At 48.9% G+C, this 13,071-nt stretch overlaps 1 protein-coding gene across 1 annotated transcript in view; it reads right to left on the minus strand.

Moving 5' to 3' along the window:
- The window catches only part of LOC133352821 (nidogen-2-like), an 89,470-nt gene that overhangs the window by 31,954 nt on the left and 44,445 nt on the right, over positions 1–13,071 (minus strand). Inside the window, 3 exon segments of the mRNA XM_061568743.1 lie at positions 4,815–4,937; positions 9,049–9,180; positions 12,844–12,990. Coding sequence (XP_061424727.1) covers positions 4,815–4,937; positions 9,049–9,180; positions 12,844–12,990 — 402 coding nt within the window.

Consider the following 13,071-nt stretch of genomic DNA (forward strand, 5'->3'; position numbering starts at 1 on the left):
GAGGTGTTCAGGTTAATTGAGAAAAAGCGACAGGCCCACTCTCATCGGCTACAGCATCCCACGTCGGAGAATGAGGAGGTTTACCGCAGCCTTCGCTCGGAGGTTCGTAGAGCCGTAAGGCGCTGCAAGGATGGGTGGGGGTTGCGGGTTTCTGAGGAGATGGAGTCTGCCTCAGTGGCCCGCGATCACAAATCACTATTTAACGCCATCAAAAAAGTAACCTGCAGCGCCACACCTATTACCATCATTAGGGGAAAAACGGTGATCCAATCTCCGACCCCCAGGAACAGGTTTGCAGATTTGCTGAACATTTCTGTGAGGTCCTGGGGGAGGGAAAATCTCTCAGCCAGGAAAACATCATGGCACAAAGTGGGGATAACCCTGCTGAGGCTGCCGTGCCTCAAATATTGGAAGAGGTCACCCCCTGTGAGTGGCTGGCTGAGGTGCCATCTGTTGAGGAAGTACTGAAGGCGATCCGGAGTCTGAGACCGGAAAGGCACCGGGCAGAGATGGTCTCCGAAGCGAAATGCTGAGGGAGGGTGGCATTTGTGCACAGACTGCCCTATATGACATCATAACAACAGTCTGGACCGCTGGACGGGTACCGCAGGATTGGAAGGATGCCCTGGTGGTCCCCCTCTTTAAGAAGGGGGACCGCACAGACTGTAACAACTACAGGGGCATCTCACTCCTCAGTGTGCCGGGAAAGGTCCTGGCAAGGATTATCCAACATCGCCTTGCTAGGCACGCTGAGGAGAGGCTTGCGGAGCCCCAATGCGGTTTCAGGAAAGGGCGGTCCTGCACAGATGCCATATTTCCTGTCCGTCTGCTACAGCAGAGGTGTAGGGAATTCCAACAAGACCTACATCTCTGCTTTATTGACCTGGTCAAGGCCTATGATACCATCAATAGGCCTGGGCTCTGGGTTGTTCTTCGTGCTTTCGGAGTCCCTGACCCTCTGCTCACGATCATTAAGGACCTTCATGATGGTGAGCGGGCCCGGGTAAAACTACGTGGCCGGGAGTCGGAGCCTTTCCTTGTACACCTTGGGGTGCGACAGGGATGTTCTCTGGCTCCCACATTATTTAACATCTATTTCGACTGCGTAGTTCGTGAAGCCTTCAATAGCTGTACCGGGGGAATTTCCATTTGATACAGATATAATGGGAGGCTGATCGACGCCCGGGTGTGATCAAGGGATGGCTCCCTATTGGTCAACCACGTTATGTATGCCGATGATTTGGTAATAGCTGCTCATTCAGAAGAGGAGTTGGAGACGCTGCTGCTGAGACTGGAGCGTGCCACTAAGAGATGGGGCCTTACCATCAGCCCCACCAAAACTAAGCACCTGCCTGGGTATTTTGTACCATTGGACACTCCACCCACACAACTCCCAATCGGTGATAGGGAAGTTGTGGAGAGAGTGGAGAGTTTCCTATACCTGGGCAGTGTGCTTATGACCGGCTCCAGTTTAACAGCAGAGGTCTCACTCCGAATAAGTCGAGCGGCAATATCTTTTCATCGGTTGCGTAACGCTGTGTGGAAGTTACCTGGTCTGTCGCTCTGCACGAAGCTTCAGGTCTTCTCGGCCACGGTCATTCCCTCCCTTCTCTACGCTTGCGAAACGTGGACCCCCCTAATGGAGCATCTTCGCCGGTTGGAAACATTTAGGCTGGCCTGCCTACGATCCATCCTGGGTTTAACCAGGCTGGATTGTGTGAGGGGCTCACAAATCCTTGAAAGATCTGGGCAAAGTCCCATCGGTGAGCTCCTCCGGCAGGCAAGGCTGCGTTGGCTGGGTCATGTAACCCGCATGCCCAGCCACCGCATGCCTAAACAGCTTTTGTTCGGCCGGATCGAGGGGGCTAAACGGGCGCGGTACGGGCTAGAGAAGAGATGGAGTGATGTGGTACAGGAGGACGTGGAGCTGAGTGGACTTGCCGATGACTGGTACCAGCGGTGTCAAGATCGGCCTCAGTGGAGGAGGCTCGTGAAGGACGCTACTGGGCAGTTGGAGGCAGTCGCCCTACAACAACGGAGGGTGGAGGAGCGACGCTCACACCAACGAGCGGAGCGCCGGGTGGCTAAAGCACAGAAAGTTGGTACAGTAGGGGGCAAAGGTGGTGCATCAGCCAGTCATCTCGGTCATCTTGGTCAGTCGACCAGTGGCACCTGCTGGGTCTGCCCCGTGACCTCCTGCCAGCGGGCATTCGACACTTCACGTGGCCTCAAGGTGCACTTGGCCTGGCACAAGCGTCGTGGTGACGTCACCGCCACTTAGTGGCGAATGGCGATTGCTGTTGTTGTTATACCCGTGTTGTGCTTTGGCATTCCTTCATCTCTATACGGAGCACCGCAGCGGGTTCGATCCCAACCCTGACGCCTGAGAATGTGGAGTTTGCATGGCTCTCTCCTTGTGGCCGTGTGTATTTTTCTCTGGGTCCTCCGGTTTTTCCCTCTAACATTTCTAAACGGTCGTTTAGACTATTTGCCTGCTACACATTTCCACATGATAAGCCACTTTGTTGAGCTACCATTTGTGGTCAGGTGTTTTCTAAAAAAGATCAATATTGCTCAGTGGGCTTTACCTGGTGTAATAAAAATAATTTTAAGCAATAGTTGCATTTATCGCTGCATCGTTTGAGTCTGGCATTCTTGTTCATAGCATGTGATAATTGGATATGTTGATTGCATTTGTGTTCATTTGCATTTTGTTCCTCGTTACGTGCACCGGCCGACTGGGACATGTAATCGCCAAGAAAATCCCTTCCAATAAAGTAGAAAAATAAACAGCGAACGACGCAGTGGTGGCATCATGCTCTCAAGTCACGTGACCAATCAGAGCCCGGCTTTGTTGACAACGATCCGCAGCGCTGCGTCAAAACGCACGGTACAGTAATGCGCGACTCGTCACCGTGAGTTTGACGGCGCGGAAATTAATCCGCTTTTCCGATTGGCATCCAAGACAATCATTATAGCGCCGGGAAAGTAATCTTTCGTGATCATCGGAGAAAATGCGCTTTTAGTGAGATCCACGCCACCACTCTATCACTCTACATTTCTTACATGGATCTCAAAGGATTTCCGTATTGGAAATGCAATCACTAATGTGGCCCATTAACAATGCCATAGAGGTTTATACCATATTCCTAGATGGGAGGTGACTGGCGCCTTGGGAAAATTATACGCACGCCAAACCAATGAGCCAACGCTGCTGGAACCCTCAGTTAGAATCCATGTGTGAGTGAACCATAATTAAAACCAGCTTCTCAAGATGTTACATTCCCCCACTGCCTACGACTGACTGCAACTCTCTATAAACTGAGATAAGCGATGAGTAAAACACACCTCAGAGGATGGCGTCAATGCATGCTATGTGGGCCAATGAGGGTTGTTTGACCATATTTCACCATGCTGATCAGTGCGAATTCGTCAAGTTAAAAGCCCAGCTCCGATTCAAATGTCACTTGCCACTGATGGCAGCCATGGCTGGGAATCGCACTGAGGACACCAGGTTCATAGTGCAGTCCGTTAACTACCACCACAATTTATGTGGAACCATATTTTATCGGCATGAAATAATTGACCCCGCATCCTCTCCGCCAATCGATTGTCATCATTCAGGGTCACGAGATCCATTCAAGAAGTCGTTTCTTTTTAGTCTCCTTTTAGCCTTGTCATTCGCATTATCTCCCGTTTGTTTCCTCCCTGCTTTGCGGTTTTGTTTGCCAGGGAACCGATGCTCTTGTTGATGAAACCCGACTCAAAGAGCTTCTTAGCTCACAGGGTACTTGAAAATAAACTGGACTGGATTAATTGAACTGAATTTGCCCAACATTAACATCCGCACATCGTTTGCCTAAATCACAAATAATCGATCCTGCCACACTTGACCAATGCGCAAGACTCGATAAGAGTTAATGAATCGATGCATCATTGCGTGCCCCCCCCCCCCCCGCTCGTACGTGCGTGTCATTACTTGGCGGCGACTAGGAACAGATACAAAATTAGCACATTAATTAAACATAGTCACAAGTTTTATTTATACCGTCACTGGGTGGACATGATGGGGACTCAACGAGGAGCACTGCGCCCCTGGGAATGAATGCATAATCCGCAATGAACCTCCCCACCGAATATCCAACTTCGCCTTGAAGACAATTTGAGCTTCTCCCCCCCCCCCCCTCTCTCTCTCTCTGCCCCCCTCTGGAAACCTCACCTTTAACTGACTCTGCAAAAATCCTGTAGAACATCAGTTGGCCAAAACGTCAAGATATTCCTGGATGTAGATACATGTGTATATACACACGGTTCAGTGGTTTGAGCACTGGACTTGCAATTCAGAGGTCGCTGGAATTTGATCCCCCAGTGCAGGAGTTAAATACATGAGCACGTTTATTGAATCCCTCCAACCTCTGTCCACCCAGAAGTGTAAACGGCGACAACCACAGTGAGTTGTATGTGTGTCGAACTTCTTTTGTACCGTACGTAGACAAAATATTGAAGATAGTTGATCAGCTGCATGTGTTGGACTCAAGTGTCCAGTGTTGAAGAGTCGTCCAAATACCCTCTCAAGGGGTTTCTCTAGAGCTCACCCGAGTGGAGGCTCTTCTGCCAAAAGTGACGTGAGCAAGTATGCATGTACGCATGTATGTACGCATGTATGTATGTTGAACGTCTTGCACACTGCATGTAGCAAACCGTGCTAATTGCAGGTGCAGGGGAAGGAATGTAATCGCAGGGCTGCATCTTTAGCAACGTTTTCTACCCGTGCTTGCAGTGCGTTTCGTGTCTGTGTCTCGGTTTGTGCGTACCTATGCATGTGTAACCATCAGGACTTGGCTGGTAGCCGGCCGAACAGTGGCATCTGTACGACCCCGGCAGGTTTTCACATTGGCCGTAAGGACCGCAACGGTTCACCTGGCATTCGTCGGTATCTGTGCGGTAAAGAAGAAGAGCGAGGGGTTATGGACGTGAAACGGCGTGACGACAATTGGTTGCACAATGTGAAATCCACAATACACGTGTCGTCCGTTAAAAGAAAAAAACATCGCTGCCATGTGATTATCGTTCATCTTAAATAGCCATAATATAAGTTTTCTTTTTTTGGGTTAGATCGCGTAAATATAAATGTGTCGATAAACCCGCCACCACCCGACACAGCTGATTAGTAAGGTTTGTTACGTACAAGTACAGCACACCGGTGTGTTGCAGAGGGCATCCACAACATTTACAATCTGAGTGGAATGTGTCGCTAGTAATCACAACTCGCATCATCAGGCGGACAGCCAGATTTGTGGAGACACACTCCTGCTTCGTTCCTTAAATAAAGAAAATAGTAACAATATAGCAATTTATGTGATGTAATAATGTTCACAATTAATTTAATTGTTGAACTATCCACAGTGTAGCTGACAGCATGTGCGTTTAAATAGTTACGGATTGAGCCCAGGCCTCACAATTCGCTTGTTGGTGTCACCCGAGGTGGCTTCACTTTAATGGTTATGGAAACGTGTTTACGTGGTGAACAAGTGTATTTGATTTTTACTACACGGATGGTCCCATAAGCCAGTTGCCCTGCTATTTTACGAGGGGGGGGGTCTGTGATGCGTGAGTGCAGCAACAACAATAAACAAAAGACAAAAACACCAACATCGCAGCGAGCGAGTACAGGCACGACTAACAAACGAGGTGCTTGACGGTCACAAGCGAAACGCATGCGAATAGAAATTAACAGTGCAAATATAGTAGCAGAGGAAGAGGCATCAGAACAAGTGACGTACATGTGGTACAAGTAACCCTATATTCTAGTCTAATTGTGTCATAGCCACAGGCAAGTCGAAAAGGACAATGCAAACATGAGGGGGCAAGGGGTGCCAGCAAAAAAGTGATGCACATGTTCCAGTAAGCCCTGCGTGTTGGGTTAATCGGGAGATGAAGAGTGGGAGTGAATGGAAGGAACAGAGCTGTGAGGGTATTCCAGAAACGCGGGGCAGCGACGTGAGAAGACGTGTTACCAAGCAAAGAGTGAACGATGTGATAACCATTTAAAACGAGAGAAATTATTTGTAATTATCAAATAAGTCAGTACGAATAAAGCCAGTACGACCACAGTTAGGCTACGTTTGACTAATGGTAACAATTTGTAGACATGTGGCAGGCTAAGTTGAGTTGACCGCAGTCAGAGAACTAAAACAATAAATAAATGAAATTTTCAGCAATTTTTTTAAATTATAGATTTGAAGTTTTTTGTGACTGCAAGGATTGTTTTTTTCGGTAAAGTCACAAAATAAATTAAAATGAATACAACTAAATTAAATCACGACGTTTCGGGTGCAACACAAGCGCCCGTCTTCAGACACTACAGCAAAGCACAACGACCGATGCAACAGTGACAACGTCCAAATGGTCAGAACGTTTACGGGGAAAAACGGACATCGGGGCGATCGTCGCGCGGAGAAATGTAACGTCGTATCGCGTGAGAAATAATACGACGGCAGGCCCTCTTGAGCGAGCGCAAGCGATGGCAACTGCCAAAGTCTCCCCCATTCCCCCGCCTCTGCAACCCGAGCCTGGTTTGTCTTGTCTCAAAGCAAGTCAGCTCCCGCGAGCGCGGTGGTGACGGGTGCAGCGATTAAACTTCCTCTCCCTCTGGCTGGTGCTACCGCTGCTCGCTTGCAGTGCGTGCGCTTGTACCCAAGGCTTGGTCTCCCACGGTGCTATTTTGAACAAGTGGCAAATCAATTATTAATGTACAGCACACGGCAAAGGGACGCGCAATTCGACTCAACGAGCAGAACTTGACAAAGCGGCGTGTCGCTCTTTGTACACACGCGCGCAAAGTGCATTCATCTATTTATCGTGAATATGTATTTGACGTGCATAACTCTTTTTTTTCGTGATTACACTGCGGAGATCAGCATCAGAATCTGAATTTATACCGGGGGAATCCGATGAGCTATGAAGCTCTTCTTCACAGATGTCCAGTTGGGGCGGGTCAGAAAGTTAAAACAACAAACAATACAAACACACGATGGGAGTGCAAAGTATAGGAGAGGTAAGCCAATCAGAAGCGACCTGGCCACAAATGGCAGCTCAATGAAGTGGCTTATCACGTGGAAATTTATCGCAGCCAAATAATCTAAATAATCCGTCACTGATCAATGTGGGTTAGTAATAGGGAGTCGAGAAAGGCCAGGTATCGAACTGAGGTATTCAGGTTGATAGTTCAGTGCACGAACCACAGTGCCACCCTTCCCTTTAAGTGCCCAGACATTTTTACATGAACGCAGACAGAGACTGCAATAATGCTGTAACACTGAATATTAAATCAGGTGGACGTTTATAACTAGACCCAGCACCTTGTGACATAAAAATACAGTCGTCTTTTTTGTTGGGATGGCGGTGAGTTGACCATCAACCTTTCTATGTTCCTGTTTACGCGTGAGATGGTGGACGGCTTTCCGTGAATATCTGGCATGGAGACGGCGAATGATCGGCAGGATGGACGTCTGTGAAAAACAGCTTCATAGCTCATCGGATTCCTCCAGTCTACATCAAGATTCTGATTCGGATCGAAGCCAACAGTGGTTTTACTCTGTGTTCAATGGCTTGAGATCCAGACTAACACGGAGGCTAGCAGACGTACATGAATACCGATAGGTTCACAACGATGACCAGAGACTCGGACACCTGATAAATAACCGAAAATCTCCCGGCGATCGATTGAGCCCAACGACGGTTTCACAGTGCCCTCGACGGATTGCAGTCGGAGACCGTGGCGGCACTGCAGGCTACGCTTCGTTGTCCATCGGACGCGAGGGGGGAAGGCCACGTCGGCTTGTGCGCCGGGGGGGACAAGGCGACAACTTTCGCGTGGCGTGGCCCCCGGTCGCGCGCAACCGTTCCCGTTGCTTCTTGCCGCCCGCTGTGAAATCTCGTGGCACGATTACAGGCGAAGCCAAAGAATGCGTTCCTCGCCGCCGCCGCCGCCGTTTCACCGGGCTCTGCAGCGCAAATATAAACCCAAACGCGGCAGGCTGGCGTCGTGAATAACGATGCCCGCTTCACGCGAGAGAGCACTAGGTAACAGCGGTTCGCGTATCACATTCGTCAGTAGCAACACTTGATCCTCTCTTACACTTTAGAACTCACACGGGTCCACCCACGCTCACAAGTGACTGAGTGTGCGCGCCGTCAAGAGCCGAAGCAGTCATCGTTTTTACATTTCACCCTGCGAACACTGTTTGGCTTGAAAGTTTAATAATTTCAAATTCAGCAATTATTGTATTGGCTGTGTCGCCGGAGACCGACTCGCAATGATGGGTGACACAGAATCAATGACAAGTCATTCATCAAGGTTGATAATCTCGCCGAGCCCACAGCGCCAAGATGCATGAATAAGGACCTCATTGTGCTGATCGAGAACCACATTCGCAATCAATCAGCCCTTAATTGTAATAATTACTGGCACAGATGCTTCCTCTATTATTCATGACCAGGTAAGTAGAAGCTCAATGGGATAAAAATGTATCTCCTTTCGAAAGTGACATGGGATAAATGTAGAGCATTAGGCTTTGCAACGATGCAGAGATTCATCAATTAAAATCAATTTGTATCTTACACATACAGTATATATATGGATCCAGCTGTGCATGTGTGAGAATAGACGTATGTAAAAGCTATGCAAGATGATAGGCAAATTTTGCATTGAAGGTAACGGGGGGGAGGGGCGGGGATGAACAAAACGGTACAAATGAGACCGTGAACACGAAACAAAAAAGTAGATCGATTATCTAAATGGAACCCGCGACCCCCAAAGTGAGACAAATTCATCGAATCCGCAGGTGGTGGCTCGTGAATTATTACAAAAGCCAGCGCGATAAAAAGCGTGCGCGTGAAAGCAACATCTGCAAAATAAAATTAAAATCAAAGGCGGAACGCCGCCCCGTGCTACTCATTCAATTACCGGTAGCGCGGGCATCACGCGGCGGAGAGGGGCGATCACGTGCCGTGGAGGTGGAGGGCAGTAAGGACATCTGGGCTCACCTGCGCAACCGTGCCCCTCGGGAGTCGGCTGGTAGCCATGGGGACACTCGGGAGGCCCGCACCGGTAGGAGCCGGCGAAGTTCTCGCAGCGGCTCGACGTCCCGCACGGGTTCGCCCGGCACTCGTCCACATCTGGGAGAGGCGCCGCACAGATCGACCGTTCGAACGCCTTTTTAGATCCTTTATATTAAGTTCACTTGCTTGCTTGCGTGCTTGCTTGCTTACGACCGTGCAAATCTTTCAGTCGTTTTTTAACCCACTTCCCGTGATCCAATCGAGCTGACATTTTGCACACAGACTCGTTGTGCGTGACAATTAATTTTCGTGAAAATTTTTTCCAAAATTTTACACTGTTTAGGAATTTTTTTAAAATATTTAATTACCAATTGCTTAATGCTGGCAGACAATCATCTGACCCATAGGTGGCAGCCATCTCAAGCCAGAGGACGAGAGGACTCTAGCCGCCACGCATATAAAGGATTTAGAGTGAAAAACTTTGTTTTTACGGGTTAATTTTTAAATCCTTTATATTAAGTTCACTTGCTTGCTTGCTTGCGTGCTTACGACCGTGCAAATCTTTCGGTCGTTTTTTAACCCACTTCCCGTGATCCAATCGAGCTGACATTTTGCACACAGACTCGTTGTGCGTGACAATTTATTTTCGTGAAATTTTTTTCCAAAATTTTACACTTTATAGGAAAAAATAAATAATATTTAATTACCAATTGCTTAATGGTGGCAGGCAATCATCTGACCCATAGGTGGAAGCCATCTCAAGCCAGAGGACGAGAGGACTCTAGCCGCCACGCATATAAAGGATTTATAGTGAAAAACTTTGTTTTTACGGGTTAATTTTTTTAGCGGTCGCATTCGTCAAGTTTGCTCTGCCCGACCCCACCCCCACCAACCCCCATCGCCCGTCGTTGACGAGGCAAGGCTTTTGGTTTCCCCTGCAGGGTAAGAGGGATACATGTGGAGCCCATGCAATGATGTTCTTAGGTTTTTTCGGTAAAGTCACGTAGGTAAAAAATTAAAATTAATAAAAGTGAAATAAAAATAAAATAAAAATCACGAAAAGTAAAATAAAAATAAAATAAAAATCACGACGTTTCGGAGGCAACACAAGCTTCCGTCTTCAGGTGGAACCGTCACAGCACGATAGCTGTATCAAGTCAGCAACCCATGCAATGAGTTGCTGGCACCACCGCCGGTAGAAGAGGCCGTCAATCGAGGGTCCATCTAGAGGGACATTGGCCTCTTCTACCAAGCTGGCCAGATGTCTTGGAACATGTGGGAGTATCCCACGCTTTTCCCCAGCATGCACGATCTGACGACAGACTCGCTGTGGTTGTACCCGTGTGTACTGCTGGGGGGGTGGGGGGGACATGCTTAACTATTCAGTAGTCACAAGACAAAGGCAAACATCCCCCGTACAGCCTTAGCACACGGCAACATGTACAGTGCTCATTTGAGGTTGAGTCGACCTAGGGGAGGACGAGGACCAGTTCAGATAATCGTCAATGGTGTTGGCCTTGAGCGGGAATCGAACTCGGGTCACTGGGTTCGTGGCGCAGCACGCTACACTACCGCTTCCCATTTAAATTCAGTTGCATCGTATGTACACACCCACCCACATCTTCTTAAGTGCAACTCACGAAGATGTAGTCTGTGTGGGTTATTTTAACAAGAACATTTTAACAGGAGCCAGTGTACCTTGCTTTGCAGCTAAGTAGGTTTGACTCTCCATGGAACATAGAGGGGTGGCCATCAAGGAACAGGCATATGATTGCCGGAGAGTGCCGATAGTGAAGTAGAAACACTCTATCCTCTGATCTGCAGACCGGGCTTTAAGACATCCCCAAGCCCTTTGTGGCAATATTCATCAAACAGCTTGTATCCATCGTGTCGAGCGGTTATGGCATATGGACCCGGCGACCGGAGTTTTATTCCTGGCCACAGCTACCATCAGTGCCTTGAAAACATCTGCACCGGTCCAGAGCAAGGCCCCCTTTCACGAACCCTCGCTGACCAGCGTGGTGAAGTATGGTAAAAACAAACCCCAAGACACAGCATGGGGAGGGTCTTTGTGCAGCAGTGGCTTTCCATACGGCTGTAAACAACGATTTCTATTCAGTGCTGCTGTGTGCGTTTATGAGCGACTTCAAAAGCATTGCTAATACACGGGCTATTGGGACGAAGATTAGAGTTTTAATTAAAACTCGCTCTTCTCTGGACCAGATTGAATGTGATAACATCGTAATAATAATAATAATTAGATAGCATAAGAGAGCTGAACTTCAAAAGACAATCCGTTTGTGATCCCATATCAGTGTTCTAGCGACGTGATTTAATGAATGCTTTTCATTTGGTGCCATTCGACCATTAGTCATTGGTGGAGGCGTCTGCCGTGTTTATCGAAGGGTATCCTGAGACCGCTGTCTCTTAGGTGGAGAGGAGGCGTGTTGACCCAGACGGGGATAAGCACCAAAGCCTGAATCATGTGCCACAAGCGAGCCGGGCAAGACATCTCATGCGGTTACAATCACCTCGTGCTGTGTGCCAAGCGGAACTGCAGACCTCCCTAATCGCAAGCGTCACTTTACTGCAAAACGGCCACAATTTACATATACGTTTTTTTTTATTTTATGATCAAATGCCTGCTGAAGGCTGATTGATGGACGGGCAGGCAAATAGGCAGGCGAATGGACGATTGATGGACAAGGAGAACAGATGGATCGGTGTACATGCAGACAGATGAGTGGGCGCCAGTTGGTGGGAGAGGAGAAAAAAAGGCATGGACTGGTTAGAGCGATTCCTTTGCTTTGCTGAGAAGCCGTACTGACAGCGGAGTGTGCAAGGGGATGGTCACACTCTCATCACAGCAGTGATGGCGTCCCCATTAAAATCTGAAAAAAACAAAAATCGTGATTTTTCGATGATACCAATTTTACGCTTGAACTCTGCCAAAAACGGAGCACCATGAATCAAATCACCGCGTCGCTAATGCGTTTTTTGTTTACACCTTTCTTTTTTAATCGTACCGCTTTCTCTTGTTGTTGCCTTTCCACCAAAACACCGACTGCATCCCGAGAACTGAGAAGCGTCGAATGTATTTTTAGATTAATGTTCTCGCTTTAAATGTCACTGAGGAGGACTCGTTGCACTTGAACTATTGACTCGCACTTGGCGCATCGCGGAGCTGCTCGACCGTTGCTTTCGCTCGCCCGCGATCCATCTCGTCGCGTTGCCTGCGGTTCGCCGTTGAAATGCCGTCTCCGAGTTTAACCGCTTTGGCCTTGGAGGAGGCAACGGGTTAATGGCTTAGCTGTGCACGCCGGTCGTAAATTACGGCAAAAGAAATTGTCAGCGGTAAAGGTTAAAAGGTAAAGGTGCAGCCCTGCAATTTATGGCTCACACCACTGCTGGTGGCGGGGGCCTCCTGCACAGAGGCAGCTCCAGGGAAGTTATTTGGCCGACTCTTCTATGCTGGCCAGACGGCTTGGAAGCGATGGGAGTACCCACACTTTACCCCACCGTAACCGACCTGCCTACCCATCGACTATGAGTGTCCCCATTTACACTGCGGGGTGGAGAGAAGTTGGGAGGGGGGGGGTCGGTGGGGGGTTGGGGGGGGGATCGTGCCTGGAGAACGAAGTGACGATCCCAGGATCGCTAACTCCACGGCAACATCCGTTAAAAAAAAGAAAAGAAAAATCAATTCCGTACAAAAAATAAAATTGGAACAAAAAAGTGAGGCGAGCGAGCGAACGAGCGAGATGGGAGCAGGCCACTCACCGTAACAGTACCGGCCGTCGCCATCGAAGCCTGGCAGGCACTCGCATCGGTACTCGGCGGGGCCGGTGCCGGGGAGGCAGCGAGCGTTCTCTCCGCAGCTGTGCGTCCGCTCCGCGCAGGGATCCCTCGGCGGAGCAGGGGGCCGCTCTGTCAGGTCACGTGACAATGGTAAGGGTTCGCATTGACGGGTCACTTGAATTGCCTGAGCAACTCAAAACGCCTCGCGTC

The sequence above is a fragment of the Lethenteron reissneri genome, chromosome 41 (genome assembly GCF_015708825.2).
Source record: "Lethenteron reissneri isolate LAM-NWPU_2019-01 chromosome 41, ASM1570882v1, whole genome shotgun sequence".
NCBI lineage: Eukaryota > Metazoa > Chordata > Hyperoartia > Petromyzontiformes > Petromyzontidae > Lethenteron > Lethenteron reissneri.